Source organism: Uloborus diversus, chromosome 10 (assembly GCF_026930045.1).
Source record: "Uloborus diversus isolate 005 chromosome 10, Udiv.v.3.1, whole genome shotgun sequence".
Classification (NCBI taxonomy): domain Eukaryota; kingdom Metazoa; phylum Arthropoda; class Arachnida; order Araneae; family Uloboridae; genus Uloborus; species Uloborus diversus.
The window spans coordinates 119,866,983-119,889,201 of record NC_072740.1 but is presented as its reverse complement, the minus strand read 5'-3'; the positions used below and the strand labels follow the sequence as shown (position 1 = coordinate 119,889,201).

Here is a 22,219-nt window from a genome sequence, read left to right as displayed (position 1 = left end):
GCTTCAAGGGAAATGTTACGCTCAAACGTTCTTTCTTGCTCATTTTGACTGCTCTATTTCAAGAAGTAATGTTGCGATTTAGATAAAATTTCGAATACAAGTGAATCTACATGGAAGTAAAAGCTGATTTAATTTTGACGCCAATTGCTCCAAGGACGGTTGACTTTGGTCATATTTTGTTCGAGTTATACAGCTTAATTCAATCAATATTGAAAGAAAAATCACATTAAAAAACTTTCACTTTTTATTGCATCGAGAAAGCCAAGCCTTTCCCTCGACTTAATTATTGCAGACGATCGGCAAATCTCAAAGGATTAAAATTTTAATCTGCTGCCATTTTCTATTTGTTAACAAATAAAATGTTAGTAATTAATTTAATCTAGGCTATTAAAATGATTTTCAATTTCCAGTCTTGATTGTGTTTTCGCGAATAGCAAAATTTGGTATTTAGCAATTTTACGTTAGAGCCACGTATTCATAAATAAGGTATAGAAGGGAGTTTTGTAATGGCCCCAACATGCTTTTTTAGTAATGGTTTTTACTTACTACATACAAAAACAGCTGATTAACATTCAACAACAACTTTATTATCTTCCTTTGTAGTGGTACAAACGAAACAAATATAAATAACTTAAAACTTAGTTCGGTTTTGGGGGATCAGTAGCAGCTGAGCCTTTCTTATCCTTGCTGTTAGGATCTGGAATTTGATAAACGTGAGTGGTGGGAATGAGATGAATTACTTTGTTCGGGGGGCTATTATTCTTCCAAAAATCTTCGACTTTATCTTCTAGAGCAATAACACTGCGAGCTGATAGCAAAACACCACATAACTGTAAAAAAAAAAAAGTAATGTAGTAATTTAATTAAATAAAAACGTATCGGCATACTTTTTTTTTCTAAAGTAGTAAAAAATAACCAAGATGCCCACGTACTGTCATTCAGAGCAACTTTTAAGCCCTGCCAATTTACACCACATCATTTTTTTGTTTTGTACGCCTGAATTGAAAATAATAATTAAAAATTAAAAAAAAAAGAAAAAGTTTTCTGCATTTATTTTACAAAAAGGGGGGGGGGGTGTTCACTTACATTTAGGACATATTGCGTTCACTATACTCTTTATTTCACTTAAAAAATTGGCAATATTCTACAAAGCTAATTGCAAAATTCAGCGATGCGAAGTTACTGTTGGGAAGCTATTGTTGAAGTCGTTGAAAGTGATGTTAATACGTTGTAATATTATAAATTATAGACATTTTGGGATGTTGTGAAGTACAAAAGGGTTGTGATGATTGATTCGTCTTCTCGAATGGAAGAAAATATATTTTTAAATATATTTCTTTGAACAATTTCCACACGAGAAATCCTTATGTCATCTGCGATATAACCAATTCCAGGTTATAAAGAAGCAAGGAATTAAGGGAATTGTACTATTACAGTGAGGAACAGCAATGTAACTAGCTTAGATTTTTGACTTGTTTTTGACTAACTTAAGTTCACTGAGCTCAAAAATGATCTTAATTTTAGTGTACCAAGTCAAGGTTGTAAGTTACGTAGGGCTCAAAGCGACCGATTCACGAAAATAGGACATGTTTAAAAAATGGAGGACAAAGGAAACGTTTTTGGGGCAAGTAGATTTACACACGTTGCATACACAATGCAAAAACAATTACTTTTTTGAGCTACTGATGAACATGGAATTATTTTTCATTCCTTACTGAAAATTTAATTTTGTGCCCTGTGACAAGACAGTGAATTAAAATTTGTCACAAATTTTACGAAACACTTGACTTAAAATTTTAAAAGGTTTATGTCAGCCACTAGGAGAGCAGTAGAGTCTAACGTAATACGCGCTCTACCGTGAAAGTTAGTCACATTCACACAAGGTGTAGCAAAAAATACCTGACGAGAGGAAAAAATTAACTACTGCTTTAAAGCCTGTTTTACTCTAAAAGAACTCAAACAAGGTCTATCAGCAGAAATTTTGTTAAAAAAATTTCCCATGTTATAAGTGGTAAGGAATTAAGAAACATGGTAAATAGAGAAATTCAATTGCCGGAAAAAAAATAGAAAAACTAACGCGAAGGAAAATATAACAGTCGGACCTCGATATAACGTCACCCCTCGGGACTTCACGAAACTGACCTTATAAGCGGGTTGACCTTATAACAGATTCAGTATATTCATTGATAAATAAACATTTAATTCATCAACTCACTTCAAAATTTAATACGTTCAAAACTATCAGTTAATTAGGTTATTATAGTTAAATTGATTTGAACCAATTTAAATTTCTGGAATCAATAAGAAATTTTGAAATCATTTTTTAAAACTTTCATTTAGAGTAAAGCTGCTTTCAAATATCCCCAAGCAAACAACTGATGTGCAACTTACCTAACTTAAAATTGTTATTAATACAGGACTAATGTGTTTTTTCTTTAATTTAAACACAATGGTTTCTAATTATTTTCTGAAAATTTCTTCAGCTTTTCATGAGTGGTAAAAGAGTGCAATATGTACACGCTGAGTGCCCGCATTACTGCTTCATATTTTAGTATCACTGTCGTAATGCTCACTTGCTATTGCATTCTGTGCACAACCTGCTACGTTTATTGGAAAAATGACTTTTCACTTTTTGAGGATCGTATATCTCGGTGAATTCTTGGAAGTGAATCTGTTAGGCACTGAAATCATTCAAAGAAGTCTGACAAAAGTGACCTTATAAGCAATTAATGTATTATAGTCGGTGGATTTTGTGCAAAAACATTTCACTTCCGGATACCAGTATGAAATTTTGTACAGCACTTATGTTCATATAAGAGAGCAAAAAAACGCCGGGAGGCAATCGATTGGAGGTCAAGACCCCCTGTGGTGACGTCATCAAAATGGCCGCCATGTATCGGTTAATACGTCGGTTTAACTGCTTAAAACTCCATAATAGGTCGTATTTTGTAAAATTCAAATACATTATCTGAAAGTCGTTCAAAAAAGCTCTTCAACAGAGCTTAGTTTTATTTTCTACTAACGGTACCCGCACGGCTTTGCTCGTAGTAGAAAAATTAAAAGGTCATTTCATTCGCCTGTATATTTACAAACAATGGATGATGAATTTTTCCCCAATTTGCGATGTTAATTTGCTCGGCCATTTTACGGTTCCTTCCTTCCTCAGTTGCACGACAGCCCTGGGTTGGCCCTGGTCTTCTAAAAATTTTTTATGTTACCGTTCCACGTTATGATAATTTTGTAATTTACTCGTCCACGATATGATAATTTGCTCGGTAAAATGTTCTTAAAATTGAAAAAGAAAAAGAACAAAATCGAATTTTCGAAAAATCGCTTCGAGATGCACACCCGCATGCTACAAACAAATTCTCTGCCAAATTTCATGGAAATCGGCCGAACGGTTTAGGTGCTATGCTCGTCACAGAGAGACATGCGGACAGATATCCCGACAGATATCCAGACAAACTTTGAATTTTATTATTAGTAAAGAAGACAAATAGTTTAATCATTATTACTGTATCAATGTGAAAATTGATAGGAAAACAATGACTTTCCTGTGTTCTGCAATATTGGAGTAAAACTTTTACTGTTATACCTGCATTATAAAAGAACCTTTCCAGTTTCATTAAATTTAAATTTGCACTTCATGTTTTAACACTTTTTGTCAGTATTTTACTTTTATATTGAATGAAAGAAAGGTTAAAAATGCAGAAATAATCAAAGTCACCGCCGAAAATGGATCGAGAACTTAATTATTAATGCTATCGTATAATAAAACAATTTTGTTAAAATGCTTACATTTTAAACATATAAGAGAAATAGACGAAAATTACATGTTTTAATAACAAAGAAAAAGTAGCTGTTATAACAAAAACAGTAATAAGTTTTTTTAAGAAACGTTTTACGTATTGCACTGACCCTAACAACTACAAAGAAGAGTACAATTCGGACCTGATCTGACGCATCGACAGCGTGTAGACATCTCTTTGCACTTGCATGATATAAGTTCCTGTAATTTCTGCATTGTTATTTTGGGGTGTGCATTAGGGTGGGCCGAAATAAGCCGAAAATTTTTTTTTTTCGAAATCAATTTTTGGATAGCGCGCAAAAGTTGCGTAGTGAGCTAGTTAGCACTCACAAAAAATTTCTTGGATATTAAAAAATATCTAGCCGGCGCTATTTGAGACTGAAAAACCGAAAAAAAGAGAAAAATGAATTTTAGTCGAAATTAAAAAAAAAAACTAAATTCCAAATATTTTGCTGGAATGCACCGAAAATGTTATATAATAAGCCAGTTCGAGCCCATAAAATGTTTCATTGATTTTAATGAGCACTTAACCGCTCCTTTCCGACATCAAAAATTGGAGAAAAATGACAAAATATTGAATTTCTTTAAAAATCAATGTGAAAATTATTTTTCAAAATTAAATCATATACTAATTAATTAAATAGCACTATTAATCATAGTAATCATTATCACGCAATGGTATCATACATTTTCTAGAATTACATATAGAGATAATAAAATTTTGAAGAAATCTTCAAATTTGATTTATACCTCATGCAAAGAATATTATTTTTTGGAATAATATTGTCCCTTGTTATCAAACGATGGAAGTTCTTTCCTAGCTTGAAGTTTAGCACGAATTTATCCATATCGTGCAGTTTCATCGCGAACTTTTATTGCAGCTTCGGTTATAAGTTTCACACAACGTTCTACAGCTTGCGTTGTGACAGTGAAATTTCTCGAAAGTAAACTCTGTAGGCTGTTCTTTGCACATTTCTTTCAACTGTTGGTCTTTTAGATGCAGTGTAAGAGGTGGCTCTGTTACAACACAGTTTGCCCAATCAACTAACTCAACGTAATCAGCGGCTTCAAAATTGAGTTTAGGACGCTTAAAAAATCGTACACCATCCGAGCTCTTCGTCTTCTTATTTCTAGAGTTCAGAATGCGCCTAATAGCTAATTCCCGAATGTATTTTCTAGAGTCAAACAACATCGTCAAGAGTAGCTGTTTAGGATGAGCAAAATATGCATTATTTGAGAGAACTTTGAAAATTATCTCCTTAACGTTGTCTGGAAACAGCCTTGCAAGAGAAATCATTTTCCAAAAATGTTGGGCACCATACTGGCAGTTCGGTTTTATTTTTATTTCAAACCACATTGGAGCATTAACTAACATTACATACTTTACAAGCATTGTACGATTTTATGATGAAGTTGGAGTGCTTACATACAAGCGTAACAAACGGTTTGCAGTTATCAGCCATCGCGCATGACTAAGTTTGCCTGGGCTACTGTCAGCCACGCTAGAAGGACAACTACCATATTTTACGGCTAGACAGATTCTATACAAATATTGTTGATCAGTACTTAAATTTTTTATGTCTTCCATGTCCAAAACCAGAAGATTGCAGTCAACTTTATCAAATTTGAAAACCGGATTTTTTTCACAACCTCTAAGAAGTTGTCCGATAGCTCCAGAATATGAATGTGGCCCCTTTGTATAACCGTAGAATTCCAGAATAAGATGCCTCAGTGGCAACTTATTAGTATGCAGCAGACATATGTTCCACTGTAAAAGTTTTTTGAGATATGTCTCAAGTAAACGAATTACTCCACCTTTCCATCCCGTATTTACATTTGTTCCGTCGCATCCAATAACCGATAAGTTAAGCAAGCTCATATTATACTTTTTTGCAAAGTCTATAATGCCATGCAAAATTTCTTTTGCACTTTCACCAACTGTTAGTGATAAATGACCGATGTACTTGCTACCTGGTTCTTCTATCACTACTACATGTGCTTCAGATGCTGATTTTTGCGGCCGTCAAAATACGAATTCTTTATAGCTGCCCCTTTAACTGTTCTTAAATCCTTTTTTCTTAGCTAGCTCCTTTTTTTATCGACTTCACACCTTACTTCGTTTTTATCGATTATATATTTTTGTTTTGTTTAGGAGAAACTAAATCGAAATCAGCGAGAACTGCTGTAGCAATTTTAGTCACTGCTCTATTTGAAGCGCCAGTTAGATCTGCTGCTAAAGCTGTATGAGGCATAGAAAGTCTCATTTGACTTGTTGTTGATGGCGCATCAGTTCGCTTACGTTTTCTTGAGAGCGGATAATTCAATTTAAAATCGTCATCTGTATTTTATGTGCTTTCTCCTGATTCAAGCTCTGTTTCAAGTTCATTCAATGTAAAAAGACTTTCCTTAACCCTCATTAACTTGTGCTGGGTACTGATATGTCTTTCTCATCCAAAGCAACACTTGTTTCAATTTTCTGGCATCTTTTTTTTCTTTTTCGTAAAATAGTTACAAAATAATCTTCGGAATAATAGAAGCAGTTGAGCGCCGTTTATTATCCAGAAGAAACAATTGCAACCGAAGATTAAAAAAATAGCATCTTATGTAACTATTTTTTATTTGAGTGTGTGCATGTTTTAAAATTGGCGTACAAATGTCGCATAAAATTGATTGAATTTTCACTGTTTTTCTAAGTAACGTATTGCGTAACATTTCAGTATTTACTTATTTCGAAACTACTTTAACTTTTTTTTTTTAATAATTTTCCCCATGTTTCAGTCTTAAAGGAGCGTAGCTAAATATTCTGCGAAATGTATAAAAGTCTTTGAGGATTTCAACTAATTCACTGACAGATACTTCTGTTTGCTAAAACTAGTTTCAAACTTTTATTTTTGACCCCCCCCCCTTTTTTTTTTTTTGAAAAAAGTGCATTTTTACCCTTTTTTTCAGTTTTTCAAGGTGAAATAGCGCCGGCTAAATATTAAACAAATTTAGCGAAATTTTTTATGGGTAATAACGGGCCCATGTAGCAACTTTTCCGCACTATCCAAAAACAGATTTCCAAAAAAAGTTTTTTCGGCCCACCCTAGTGTGCATACCAAAGAGGTTCAAACTCTTCACCGATTTTTTTCCATCCCCACTGATATGGATCCAAGAGCTGCAAATTTTGCTGAAGACATTTTGTCCATAGTAAACACTGCAATATTGTTCTCTTAAGGTGATGCAGAAAAACGTTGCTAGATGTTGTAATAAAATCAACTGGTCTGTTTTGCTGGGTGAAGAAAATTCTCCTAGCCTCATTTACGGTTTCCATTGAGCTTGTTGAATGATGCGTCAAGACTACGAACCGCTGAATAAGTAGAAAATGCTCATCTTCTTCATTAATGCTCTCAGGTACTTTAGTATAGTACAAAAAAACTTTGTCAACATCTCTAATTGCCATCCACATTTTCCATGCAGTACCTAGTTTTACCAATGCTGGCAAAACTAGACACCGTGTGCTCATATAAAGGGATGGGAAAAAGGTAGAAGATCTGTAACACCTTGTGGAACTTTATGGTGCAAAACGTGAATGGGAAGATACCGTAGATATTTTCCACTTCCACACTCCACCCATAGCTCTTGCAGTTTCGGAACTCGGAACATAGCAATCACTACATCATCACTGTCAACAGTTTTCACGGTGATCTTTACATGACCCAAGTATTCTATTGCATGCTGCACATAGAGGAATAGCCTCGCACCGGCTTCTTCGTGGGATACGGGAAACATGGTTTCAAAATTGTTCTTGACTGAAGCAATTGCAGTGTCTTTGTACGAGCATACAACCTGCTTCCCATCTGGTAGATCCATCTTCACGAGATTTTCTGCCAAAAATTCGAAAAGCTCCACTTTATTTTTATCTTTCGCAAGAAATTTAGTAAATGACTTCGGTATCAAAACATTGGATTTAATACTTATTCTTGGTCCAGATCCTCTCCATTGTCTCGTGTCGCTTTTCAAACTTCCTTTTGAATACCCGTCAAAAACCAAATCTACCCTATGAACACTTTTTCGTCTCATTAATATGTACGGCTTCATAATCTGATCGCAGTATTATTGGACAGTTCGAGCAGACTGAGGAACAAGCATGTGAATCAGTGCAGCACCATCAATGAACAATTTAGTTCCGGAATAGCCGTCAAAACCAGTCCAGTTGATTGAACGATACAAGAAACTACGCCGGACTTTTTTCTTGGTTTCCTAAATTTGCCAAGATTGGATATAGAAGGTAGATACGAGCTGTTTTCATGAGAAAAAAAATTCTTTTACATCCTTTTGAATTGCTTGGCAGGCAACATATAGCTTAGCAAAAAGAGTGCTGCCCCTCCTCAAATTAACAATGTTTTGCTTGTCTTTAGACTGAACAGAAATATTTTTCTGCTCATCAAAGGATATTGTTTCTTTTAATAACATCATGTATGGATAATTTTCTTAGCACTAAGCGATCTTCTACAAATGTATTGAATTGACTTGCGTTGACATCACAGCAATGGCACTTTCTTCCGAGAGAATAATTTTGTTGCTGTTTACTGTAGTTAAATCGTCATCTTCGAAAGGATTCCCGTGTTCTTCAAATATTTCAACTAGGCAGGAAACATGAGTTTCATACCGAATAAAAAAGCTTGTAGTATCTTCATGTATCTAGTATCTAGCTTTTCAGTAGTGACGTCAGACTTTAGGCTCTGATTTTCTTCAAACTCCCCAATCAGGCGCACAACTTCCGGTCCAACAACCATCCATTGTATTAATGACGCCTCAGGACTTAAACGTGATAGATTAGTTGATTTTTAAATTTATTTGTTGTTTTGCTCATGCAAATGGTCGTGTGCCATCCTGGAAAATTTCCTCTCAGATTTGGAGCCAGATATATTTTTCCTATGAAACTCTTGAAAAATAGCTGGATGCATCTCTACTGCTTCAAATTGCACAGAAATACTGAAGGCCATCGGGCATAATTTGTATGATCAAACCAAACATCCATGGACATATGTTCTCAAGAGTGACAGTAAAATCTGAGAAATTTCCTTGACGAATAGTACGCATCAGATTTAAAAGTATGCATTCTAGCTCCATGGTGATCTTTCAGTAAACTGAGGCGATTCTTCTGATCTTCGCTTAACCCAGTCTGTATATGTTTTGTCTATATCTTTTCGATTTTGAAACGCTTTCTCTAACAGAACTTGGAAAGTGGTTACTGCAAAATCGTGAGCGTGTCGACTTCACTTCACATGCGAAACTTTTTGTGTTCTTTCTGCTCTTCCTGATGTTGTAACATGAGCTTCTACTAGGAGTTCAGTTCATCCACTTCCTTCAATTCATGTACCTATTGCAGATAAAACGGCCATTTCTATATGTGAAGACCACCTAACATGACCAACATTTTATCTTCGCTATACTCATTCAGCATAGCCCACTGAATAGATTTTAGCAGGGGTAGATGGGATCTAGATTACAAACATTCTATTCATTAAATATTTTACTTTTTCAAAAGCACATGAAAGAAATGATTGCAAGCTATGTTAGTATTTTGAGGTCACATGGACCAAATGAAGGAGAAAAATTTATTCTAAAAAATATTGCGAGTTTTAAATACGTGTTGTTTATTTTAAAGGAATGAATACAAGCTATATATATATATATATATATATATATATATATATATATATATATATATATATATATATATATATATATATATAATTTTAATGCTAGATGGAACCAACAATTGAAGTTATCGATTTCAAACCGTGTAAGAGAATTATATGACTCACCTTAATTTGATATTATTTGCTACAGCATTAACCAGTCAAATATTCAGTTATTGAAAATTATATCTGAATAATAAACATATCACTATGGAATTAATTATTGCTGATCACTATGGAATTAATTATTGCTGAGAACAGCAGAACTGGAAAGAAACGAGCTAGGCGGACTACAATCCAAAGTTACAGCTTGTTGGCGGGGAAAAAATCGAGTAGTCGTTCTGATTTATGCCGCTAGACGGCAAACGTTCGCACTTGCAGAAGTGAATTATTGTGTGACAATACATATATGTATTTAATCCGGTAAGGAATTTTTAATTAAAAGTTTCAGAGCGGGTCAGATGAGGTGAAACAGTTGGAACAGTTCAATGAGAATGCACCCCCCTCCCGCCTCATGTAGTTACGTTTTTGCAGTGAAATTTTTAAAACTATTTACTAAGGGGGGGGGGGGAGAACAAATGCATATTTTTATAGTTTATTTGAGAGTTTTTATTTAGTGTACCTATTTTTTACGGAAGAATGATTTCTAATGGCGTTTTGAGCAGTTAAACGAAACTTTTCACTTTTTCACGACGGCCATTTTGATGACCGAAATTTTAATAACTCTAAAACTACTTGTCTTAAGAGGAAAAATCAATCTCTGTTAAATAGATCTTTTAAAGCTCTTTCAGATGATACACATTCATATCACAATATACAGATCTATAATGTAGTTCTAAGCAGTCAAACGTACGTACTCACCTTTCCAGACGGCCATTTTGATGACGTTAATTGTAATAACTCTTAAACAATTAGTGATAAGAAAAAAATCCAATCACTATTAAATAGCTCTTTTAAAGCGCTTTTAAATGATCTACTTTAATATCGCAATATTAAGATCCATAATAAAGTTTTAAGCTGTTAAACTAACGTACTTCTCTTAATAAGGCGGCCATTTTGATGACGTCATCACAGGAGGTTCATGACCTCTGATCAAATGCCTCCCGGCGGATTTTTGTTCTTAGATATGTACATAAGAACTGTGCAAAATTTCAGACTGGTATCCGGAAGTGAAATGTTTTGGGTATTTTTGTCACAAACTCCACGGACTATTATGACCTGACCATATATTCGATAATACATGACATAGAATTCCTATTCAGTGAGCCGGGACTGTATAAAAGTGACCTTATATGCGGGATGACCTTATAAGCGGGTGACCCTATATCGAGGTCTGACTGTTATAATATTTTTTCTGCATAAGTAAAATTGTACCAAAAATATTTTAAACTTTATTCACGGTGGTATTGATTTTTTCAATCACAAAAGCAAAAAATACAAGAAGACATCCTTCATATTTTTCCTTATAAAATTTATATATTTCAACAAAATACGTAAAACCTATATAAAAAGTAACAACAGTAATAAAAGGTTAGTAAAAATGTTAAAAGTTTTCCGGATAAAATTTTATGTTTAAATTTCAGTACAACTTTTTTAGATAAAACTAGTGTTGCAACTTAATAAAATCATTCTACAGGGTATTCGGGAAGTCCTTGTTCCCGTACCTTTATTTTTCTTGCTTCTACTGTCATAATGTTCTAGGGGTTTTTTTTTTTTTTTTTGGCAACAGTATCCTTGGTATCCTCTTTTGTGATTTTATCATTGTTGACAGTTGTTAAAACATGGCTCATGTAAGCGGACACAGCTACACGATAGAGCAATGATTATTGGGGTGTGTGTGGGTTCATGCAAGGCCACCAGGTAATTCCCATGGAACGTTTCGGGATTTCACAGGTTATCACCAATTTCCTGTGAAAATTAATTTTCTTTGTCAAAAAGTTTGCTGAATTACTACAAATTACACGAATGCAGACTTTTTACTGCTGTGAAAAATATTTTTAGGTACCAGTTTGAAGGTTAACTGAGCGTTTTTATTAAGTGTATCGGATTCACCGCAGTTATGGCCCATCCAAGCTTGACTAAGCTCTCAACGAGAGCGAATAAGTCTTTGGATTCCGCAGTTTTGAAAAAAAAAAATGCAGGCAAGGGAGATGCTTGGTACTTACTTGCAATTCTGTCGCAGCTTTGGCCATGCTTGAAATAATGCTTTTAGAGCTTTCTTGGTAATTCAGAAAGGCGCCAAGCTATTAGTTAAAACCTACTTAAATTTTCTGTTGACTTTCCAGAAACATGACTGGCTATAACAGGTGAGATTTCTGTATAATTTAGAAAGATTCAAGATTCAAGGATAATTTCAGGAGCGGAAAACATTCCTGTTTTTATGCAAGATATATTACTGGCAGAAATTGGGCACATCAGCTGCCCATTATTTTCCTAGGACGTCTGAATTATTTTTACAATGATGGATGTGTTTAGAGATCGTTTTTGGCAAGGCTTCCCCTCATAACGCACTGGGTATAAGTACTGGGACTCGGAGACTTCTCGGACACACTCTATAACGTAGCCATTTTTGTGCATTTTGATCAGTGTTAGTGTTGGAAGCTAAATATTTTAACTAGAAAGCATAAATACGATTTTACTATTTGCATAGACTACATAGGGTGGTAGGAGACGTGTCCTTACATCAATGTCTAAAAGGGGTGCAAAACCTGTAGGATTGAGAACCCAGGTATTAAGTATACTCGGAGACTTCTCGGACACAGTTATAGTAATTTTTGTGCATTTTGATCAGTATTGGAAGCTAAATATTTTACCTAGAGTGCATAACTACGATTTCATTATTTGCATAGACTACATAGGATGGTGGGAGACGTGTCCTTACATCAATGTCTAAAAGGGGTGCGGAACCTGAAGGGTTGAGCTCCCAGGTATTAAGTATACTTGGAGACTTCTCGGACACAGTTATCGTAATTTTTGTGCATTTTGATCAGTATTGGAAGCTAAATATTTTACCTAGAGTGCATAACTACGATTTTATTATTTGCATAGACTACATAGGGTGGTGGGAGACGTGTCCTTACATTAATGTCTAAAAGGGGTGCGGAACCTGAAGGGTTGAGCTCCCAGGTATTAAGTATACGTACAATTGGAACGGCAACACCAAAAGCCACGAACCCTACGAGAACAGCAGCATTTTGAATCATTTCCTCAACTCTGGCAATACATCCTATCGTATTCACAACACTTGAAGCAGGGTACTGGAAATAAAAAGAAAAATGATCATAATTTTCTTTCAAATGAGACAGATCTTTTTGTAACCTTTTAAGAACATCAGCAAAATATATCTAAGTTTTATTTATTTTTAAATTATATTACAAAATCTGCTGTGTATATTTCAAAATAAAATTGGAAATTGAACTTTAGAGAATTGGTCGACAACATTTCCATTATCACATGTCACGCTGCTTTTCATTAGCATATTGCTATAAAAAAAAGGATATCAGGATATCACACTTTTTGTTACCCCATTCCTACAAACCGTCATAATTTCCCTTACCCCCACCTCTTCAAAGCGCGATATTATTTGTGGACGTCCTCTAAGGTAATTTGGTAACAATTTTTAGCAAATGTAACTTTTAATTTTCAAATACTACATCTCTAAGTAGAAGAGTTAGATTACCGTCAGTCGTGCTGACTTTGCCATATTCAGGAAGAATTTATCCACTAGCAAAAACTATTCACGTTGTAAAAATCAGTGTGCAGGGTTTTTCTTACATTCCTATTGGAATATCGCTGGACATCTGCATGGTTAAGGGCTGAACTCTTTGAAGAATCCAGGGTGAGTGCCCTCACATTTTTCGACGTTGTAACGGTCTGAGATCAGCAAGGTGTTTTTGTTTTCACTGCAGTATCTGTAGCTCTAAAATTTGATACCCAAAACAGGATTTTTTTCTATCTGGAGCATTATGATGTCGACCAAATTACAGCCGAATTCGAAATTTTTGCTGAGTAGTAAACCACCATTACGGATATACTCCGTCACAACACACGACGATGCTCACCGCGCCATGCCATTGCTACTACTGTAAATGGTCCTTATATTGTGATCTATACACATGACTTTCACCTCTGTATCCCCATCACAACTCACGCAGTGCCCTTTCCAAACACAAGAAATTGCTAAACCCTGTAAACGCATTCGGGGCCATTCATCAATTACGTAAGGGTCCTGAGGGGGAGGGGGGTTAGAAAAATCTCTACATACCTTTATTTGGGGGGGGGGGGTGTTAAACCCATTCTTACGTAATATTTTCCAAGTCGATATTTTATACATTAGAAATCGCGCGGTCAGTTTGGCAGGGAACATATTTCATTTGCTTCTGAAAGGTAAAAACATATTAGGATGAGCTGTTTTTTACTTGTTTTACAAAAAATGAATAGTGTAAAATATATTTAAAGTATCGCTCTTTGTATGACATGTTTTATTTTTAATTTGCATACCAGCATCATATAATGCATTTGAAAAATAAAAATCTTTGATTTACGTCAATCTGAGAGTTTTAGTGTAACTGATCCTTTTCTAACAACATTTTATTATTTTGAAAAACAAAATGGAATCTTACGTAAGAATTAGGGGGGGGGGTTGAAAGATCTTACGTACCCTTACATGGGGGAGGGGGCGGGCAAAAATTGCCAAAATCATCATTACGTAATTAATGAATGTCCCCTTCTGTAGCATCATCGATAAACATAATTATATTACATTCTGACCAGTGAGTGAGCACTTAGACCCAACATCCCTTTCAGCACAGTTTTCGTGTATAAAATACTAGTTCATAATTAAAAAAATCTGACATTGAAAACATTTTTATTGATATGAGTTACTATTAAGAAAAAGAAGTTCTCTTGTCGAAGTCTAAGAAGGGGCGTACCAGAGGCATGGCAGAGTCACGGTGGGGGGGGGGGGGGTAGATACTCGGGGACAGTACTTTTAAGAATATACTAACACTAAGTACTAATAAATTGTCAATTAATTTGGGTAAAAAAGTTCATGGATTTTTCGAAAACAAAGAATAACTTGAAGAAATCACTTTTTTTTTTAATTAAAGAAATAATAAGCATGTAGCTTTTTTTAAAGCACAGTAACCCCTCGTTATATCATTCGCTTGGACGCATCGTACTTTTCATCTGCCTCCCGAAAAAATAAGGATTTTAAAACTTAGCTCTAAATTTGAGACTATATAAAATAAAGCTAAACTTATTGTAGATGCCACATCAGTTACTTGAAAGTCAGTTGAATCGATATTTTAATACCCTCGGATATATCGCGTTTTTGGACATATCATGCTTTCCCTTGTCTCCCGACGAGTGCGATATAACAGGGGCTACAGCACTTTAAACTTTTTCAAATACCTGGGTCATCAACGAATCGTTGGTGGTTCCGTATCCGCACATTGCATCAACTTCGTCAATCTAGTAGGGGAAAAAGAGATGCTCAGATATTTGCTCAAAATAATGAGTGGAATTAAAGTCCCCCCCCCCCGCACGTTTGCATGCATTTAAAGCTGGCGGGTTGCATATGGTACTTTTTAGGGGGAAACGCTTGTACCACCAGTGACACCCCCTTAAAGGCTCCATTTTAGACCCGTATTCACTCTTAAAGTGCCATTTTTGGCCATAAGGTACCATAGAACGTAAAAATGGCACCCCTAAGGAGTTAGCCGCTGGTGCTGCAAACGTTTCACCCTAAAAAGAGCCGTATGCAATGTGCAACCATGCAGCAGTTTAACAATGTATACAAAAACCTTTTTTTAAATTGATACTTTTTATTATGATACATAATGATTCTTTACATTCGAATATATTGTTAATAAAAGCCAAAATTAAAATTCCGTGGATAAAGTGCAAATATATGCGTAAAAATATCACACCCGCATAAATGGATTGAGCAAACTACAATCCACTAGCACAGGAATATTTCACCACTACGACAATGGGGACACATCTCAAAAGTTTGGGGAGGGGGGCATAATTACCTTTGAATTAAAATTTGAATTCAATGCTTTTCTTTTAGCTTCAAAACTCGCACAAGTTATTTAACGTACTTGGTACGTGGGGGTGTAAGAAAGATATAATTAATAACGTATATCATTGAAATTTAACAATTGAGAAGAAAATACTTCAAATTTTAAATATACAGTGTTAATTCAGACAAAAAAAAAGTAACCGTAAACACATCTTAAATTTGTCTCGCGAATTGTAGTAATTTAGAACAAATGGGTTAAGATCAGCACAGAAGAATCCTGAAAATTTGGCTCTCGATAAACCGGCCGAATCCAAAAGATTCGGAGGCCGAGTTTTTGAGACTCATAAAACCATGATTGTCACCAATGCTTTTTTTTTTTAATTAAAATAATGTGCCTCTATTGTCACCATTGTTTCTTAACTTTAGCAACTATTTTTGACCTCATATCAATAACAGCGAATACATATAATTTGAAACTTACATATCATACGTTTTAAACTAATTGCAAAACTTTTATCACTTTCAAGGTTTTCTAAGATTTAGATGCTACTTTAAATGTGCAATTACCGTGTTAAATTTACAGCAAGAAGCAGGAACACCACATCTTTCAGAGTTTTTGTTATCATTTTGGCAAGCATAATACGGATTCATGCCCCAGTCTTTGTAACCAGCGGGACCTATTCCGCAACACTGTAACTGAAAAAAGACAATAACACCAAAAATTAACCGACAGAGTTTCAAATGAATATTCTTTGTATAAAATGTACTAGATAATTCAGTACGCTGAAAATTTTTGTTTAGTACATCTTTTCATGTGGGGATCAGGCACATAAAATTGATCAATTGTGAATACGAGATTTTTAACACTTGAATTTAAAAACATAAAACTTTTGTAATGCAAATAAATAATTTAAACAGAAATATAACTAGAACTCATTTACATGAAAATAGTAAACTAGTGACACCTGTCCAGATGTTATAGATCAAATGAGAGGGATTGGACACATCATATGACTACGAAAAATATAGCACGGATTTGGTAGCTTGATACTTGACCTTAGACGAACTCATTTATGTTTGGGTTGAAAGAGGTACAATTCTTAGATTGACACAGCACCAGTAATCGTTAATTCAGCACAAATGGACTGTAATCATCCCTATTTTAGTTAATGGAAGCATTTAAGCCATAGCGAATCGTACGTCAACTTATCAGAGCCAGAGAGTGTGACAAAGAATTTCATATATGGTTATATCATTTAATATTTGACAGAGATTACAGACTGATTTCATTTTTAATGAAAATGGATGTTAAAAAGGATTCATTGTTTACGGAAATTATAAAGTTACTGCACAAATTGCACGAATTTGTATTTATGCGAAACTCTTGAAGAGTTTTCAAGCCAATTAATCTCAACGTCATGCATCCCGAGTTGATTAATCCTGATTTACTAATCCCCCCCCATTGCAGTAAAGGCATTTAAATCTTTATAATTAGTGATATTCTCACATACAATATAAAGACATACAATCTGATCCATGCACTAGACAGAAGAAATTCAAAATCCTGTTTTCTTAAGGTTATTTTATTTTATTCTTCTTTTAAATAACAGCAAAAATGCAGACCCCGAAGAGTTCCTATTTTTGCTACTTTTTAGAGCTCTCTCCTTATTTTCCTACTTTTTCCTTTTATTTCCTACTTTTTCTTTCTTTAGTACAGCACTTCTAATTGTACATTTTTTCTTGTTTTTACAATGCCGCACCGATAATTTTCTGCATGTTTCAATTTTAAAAAGCAAAAGAAACAAGCGAATCCGAAGTTTTCAATTCACAGACTACAGTAATTTCTGGAAGGAACAATGCGGCGTCTGAGTGTTTAAAAGTTAGTAAGTGCCTTTTATGGCGTTGCAGCGTTTATGATCGACCTTTCTTTTTATCGCCCCGACTTCAGTCCTACTGTTTTAACGAAACAACAAAGAAAGATATACTGGCCCATTCTGATGCAATTATATATTTTTTACCCCTCAATTAGAAGCTTTAATTAAATTAAACGGCCAACTGTCCAAAAAGTGTGGGAAAAGCCGAATTTCCTATTTGCCAATTTTTTGTATAGTTGATTACAAGTGAAATGGAGCTCTATTTAAACAGAAAGGCAATGAAAAACCATAAAAGGAACTTAAGGAAGCAAAAAATGAAAAACCTGTGCACTATACATATTTTATTGATGTTAGTAAAAAATAAAAGGCACAGATAACAGAAATTCGCAAAAACGGATCACTTCAAAAATAATAGCGGAAACAAACGTTTTTCATACATAAACATGATTATTGTTCATTCTAAATCGTAAACATGATTATAAAATTTTATAAAATTTCATTTTCTTTCCTTGCAAAGAGTGTATACGGCAAAACCTAGATGAGCAAAACGTTCCCGATTTTTGGAGAAAAACCGGAAATCAATTTAAATGCGAGATTCCGTTTTTATTTCTTTACATTTTTAAAAGTTTGGGGATAGAGCCAGAAGCAAATATGTACTGTATTTTTTTCCCCTTTTTAATGGGTATTTTCTACTCTGATATATCACATCAATATCGAGGAGTAGCTCATATTTTTATGTGTTGCATTTATGACAATGCAGCATTTCGGAACATATACATTTTTTTTGACAGACTCTTACTCTTTTCGGGGTGCGGCAGTTATACCGATGCGGCGTATCTACTGTAAGTTATTGTACTCAGGGCGCCTGATCAAGGGGGGTGGAAGAGATATATGCTGGCATTTGATACCAGGTGTTCCCCCCTCACTCTCAATTTCGTGAACAATTTCCGAATGAATATTTTTGTCGTATAATGAGGATCGAACGAAACTACATGTCTTTGCTTTTACGCACAGAGAAGCATTAGTAACTGATCTTTGGCTTTGATAAAAATGTTATGTTTACCATGCATGTAATTTTCCTTTTTTTTCAGTGACAAATTTTGGAACAAGAAAGAGGTAAAAAATCATCAAACCAATAAAACTATTCGTTTTTATTGCTTGATTCAAATTAAAACTGGCCCGTCATTCTGATTTTGGTGGCTAGCAAAGGATGTATACTGAATGCAAATTTTATCTGAAAACAACAAAAACCGCACAAACTTGTATAGTTAAGCTTTAATTTGCCAAAGCCAGTGAGGGGAGAAATTGACCCCACTGACATCCCATAAATGACGTGCCTGAAACTAAAAATTTATGTTGAATGCTAAACGTACACAACATAATACAAACCCTATATTTTACTTATTGAGCAATCACGATTGCTTATTGTTCTCATTTGACCGTTTTTGGTGTCCGTGACTTTTTCGACTTGGATCAGAAGCCTTTGCAGCACCACCACCCACCGTCCTCTGCAGGCGGCGCGGCGCTGCTGCTCCGGTCCTGAGCTAGCCACTTCTCCTTGTCGGAAGCGTCCATGTCCTACACACACGCACACTCACACACACACACACACACGCCTACGTGCATACGCACAGGTCTACGCACACACACAAGCCTACACACTTACACACACAACTATGCACACGTAACCGCCCAGGAGGAGAGGCAGGCTTGGGGGGGGGGGGACAGGTGCTGTTTCTAGAAACAATAACTCCAATGGGTAGGGTCCTGTCTCAGTTCGTGATTGCGAAAAACATAATTTGAATGCAAAATTTCAGAATTCAAATTAATTTTCTTTCTTTCTTTTTTTATTTATTTAGTTTAATTATTTTATTATAAATTTTACGTCCCATATTAAGGAACAAATTTATTTTAGTTCTGCATTTTCAGTCTTTTTTCTTTTTCTTCAAATTCAAACATCTGCCCCTGTTTATGCAAAAATACATGTCAGCTGCTGATTATTTTTAACTAAAATTAATTTAATATTTGCTTTGCTTATTGTATCATAGTTTATGACAACCGGAGCTGAAAGTGTTAGTACTACTTTCAAATGATAAATGGATGCTCTCGAAGGAATGTTTTCGTTTTTGACAAAACAAATCTTTGACAAAAATGGTTTCATTGCACCAAAATATGAGTTTTATTTTATTTTATTTATTTTTTTTAAATTTATTTATTTATTTATTTATTTATTTGCGATCGGCTATATTGCATTTTATTCTTTCACATTAAAAAATTTTATTACTGTATTGTTCGAAAGTGTTTTTTTGTTCGGATTTTATTTTCATATATCTTTGTTTCCACCAGTTTGTTTTTCATACTAATGTTTGTCAGCTTGTTTCTTTCGCTTTGTTTTTGCGACTCAGCCTTTCATTAAATCCCTTTAATACTTCAAAAGTACTGTTAGTTTATTTTTGGGACAGTTTTAAATCAAAAATATTGTTAGTTTATTTTACATTAGAAATAAAATTTACTCTAAATTTGTTTCCTCTTGACGTGTGTGTAGTCCCATCGCTTCCTATTTTTTCCTACTTTTTTAAGTGATTTTTTTCCTACTTTTTCAATTTTTGATTCCTTATTTTTCCTACTTTTTTCCCCCAAAAAACCACTTCGGGGTCTGAAAAATGTGACTTATTTATTTATTTCTCATTAGTAGCGATGATAAAATCTTTAAAACCTGGACTTGCTTTTGAATTTCGACGAAGAAACAAAAAGGTTGTGGCGTTTCAAAAGAAAACCATCTTTTAGAAATACTACGATTCTATGATTTGAAGCAATTGAAGCAATGATTATCAAAAGAAAAACGGAAAAATAGGTTATTTTCATTTAAAAAAAACGTGAATTGTCTCTTTATTTTTTGACAAAAACGGTTTTAAAAAATCATTAAAACAATGCCTTACTAATGAAGTTTGATAAAATATTGAGGAAGTTTGATAACGTATTGAGAAAGTTTGGCGTTGTCACACAAAAACACCTTTGAGAAATAATATGTTTGATTAAATAGTTTTATTCATGTTATAAGTTTTGGCTCGCTTTAGTTATGACATGATATACATTTTTTTTAACAGTTAAAAATATTCAAGAGGCCAATAAAATGTTCAGCCCTATTGTTTATTCTTGTAAAGCTTGTTTCTCACTAAAGTGAAAGTATGTTGAGTTGACTTGCTATGACATTTTTTTTATCCATTCATGTGTAGAAATATGCCATACATGAAGGGCACAATTGGGGAAATCTTTTTAGTTGCCAGTAGTAATCAGCAGTAGTGATCAGTTGTAACTATTTCATTCGTCGCCACTTCTCTGAATTTTTATTCTTCCACTTTTTCTCTTTCTCCAAAGTGCTAAAAATTGGTGTTTTTTGTTGTTGAAGTTAAACTACCATTAATTACTAAATACCATTAATTGGTGAAACATATTTTTAATAAATTAGTTTATAAAAATTTCATCTTGACTTTGGTGGGGAAAATTCTGCCTTTTACTTAATACCTTTTTTGTAAGTAACTGTAAGATCATAAATTTATTTTATGAGGTTGGCGATCGAGTGGAAATTTGTAGATGACATTTAATCACTTTTTTTTTTCATTTAGTCTCATAGTGACTCGTAAATTTACAAATGTCACACTATCTCTAAAAAATACACAAGTTGATATCTTTACTAATAATAAAGCTGAAAGTCTGTCTGGATCTCTGTCTGTCTGTCTGGATCTCTGTGACACGCATAGCGCCTAGACCGGTCGGCTGATTTTCATGAAATGTGGCACAAAGTTAGTTTGTAGCATGGGGATGTGCACATCGAAGCGATTTTTCGAAAATTCGATTTTGTTCTTTTTCTATTCCAATTTTAAGAACATTTTACCCAGGATATTATCATAACGAGGAATAGTAGATTACGGAATTATCATAACGTGAAATCGTAACATAGGCGAGCAAATGAACATAGCCAATTGGCGAGAAATTCATCATCCATTATTTGTAAATATACAGGCGAACCAAATGACCTTTTAATTTTCTACTACGGGCAAAGCCGTGAGGGTACCACTAGTAAAGAATATTGTTCAGCAAGTTGATATAATGAATATTAGTGATTAGCCTATTAAAGTTTTATTCTTTGTATCTGGTGCTTGTTTCTATAAAAATCATCAACTTCATTTTAAAAATACAAATGCTGTACTACCGTAGCCTGGATATAGTCGATATAATCAGCTGAATGTTGATCCTCTTCGTAATTCATGAGCGCATTTTGAAGAAGACCTTCTGCATTATCATGCACGGTATGACTGGTGAACAAAATTAAGAATGATACTGCACCCATTGTTACATAGACCATCAACAAAAACGTCAAAACCATCAGATACTGCAAAGAAAAGGAATAAAGAAAACCATACATAACTCGGTTACCAAAATAAACAACTCATCAGATTAAAAATTAAAAACAATAATAATAAAAATAACATAGTTCAAATACAAACTCTAGCAATAAAGTTCGGTAAATATTCTTACAATGTTAAGGTAGATGAAATATTAATGGAAGTTACCTTACTGTTCTTCGAAATCGTCCCCTCCCATAACAACTCTGTGATATGCCATACATGTCCTGGAAACTTCGTAAGAAGTCTTTTGGGGGGGGGGGGGAGTGAGATGGAGTCCTAAAGCCTCGTCATGTTTCGTTGGGTGTCAGGAATATTGTCAATGTTTTCTACTTTCAAAGCGAGTTAGAGTCGTGGGAATAGGAAGAAGTCTGGAGGATTGAGGTCAGGCGAGTAAGGTGAATGTTCAATTTGCACCA

General features: G+C 34.4%; 1 protein-coding gene across 4 annotated transcripts in view; it reads right to left on the bottom strand.

The window, feature by feature from the left end:
• Nucleotides 1-571: 571 nt before the first annotated feature.
• LOC129231404 (tetraspanin-33-like) overlaps nucleotides 572-22,219 on the bottom strand; it is a 54,751-nt gene continuing 33,103 nt past the window's right edge. For 3 of the 4 annotated variants that reach the window (XM_054865710.1, XM_054865711.1, XM_054865709.1), the window contains exons 4-8: nucleotides 21,608-21,787; nucleotides 16,088-16,216; nucleotides 14,908-14,967; nucleotides 12,639-12,752; nucleotides 572-830 (exon numbers count right to left, since the gene is read on the bottom strand). In XM_054865710.1, the coding sequence (XP_054721685.1) occupies nucleotides 639-830; nucleotides 12,639-12,752; nucleotides 14,908-14,967; nucleotides 16,088-16,216; nucleotides 21,608-21,787 (675 nt within the window). In that variant the 3' untranslated portion in view covers nucleotides 572-638. The remainder of the gene's footprint in view (nucleotides 831-12,638; nucleotides 12,753-14,907; nucleotides 14,968-16,087; nucleotides 16,217-21,607; nucleotides 21,788-22,219) is intronic. The other variant, XM_054865712.1, reaches the window with a different exon arrangement.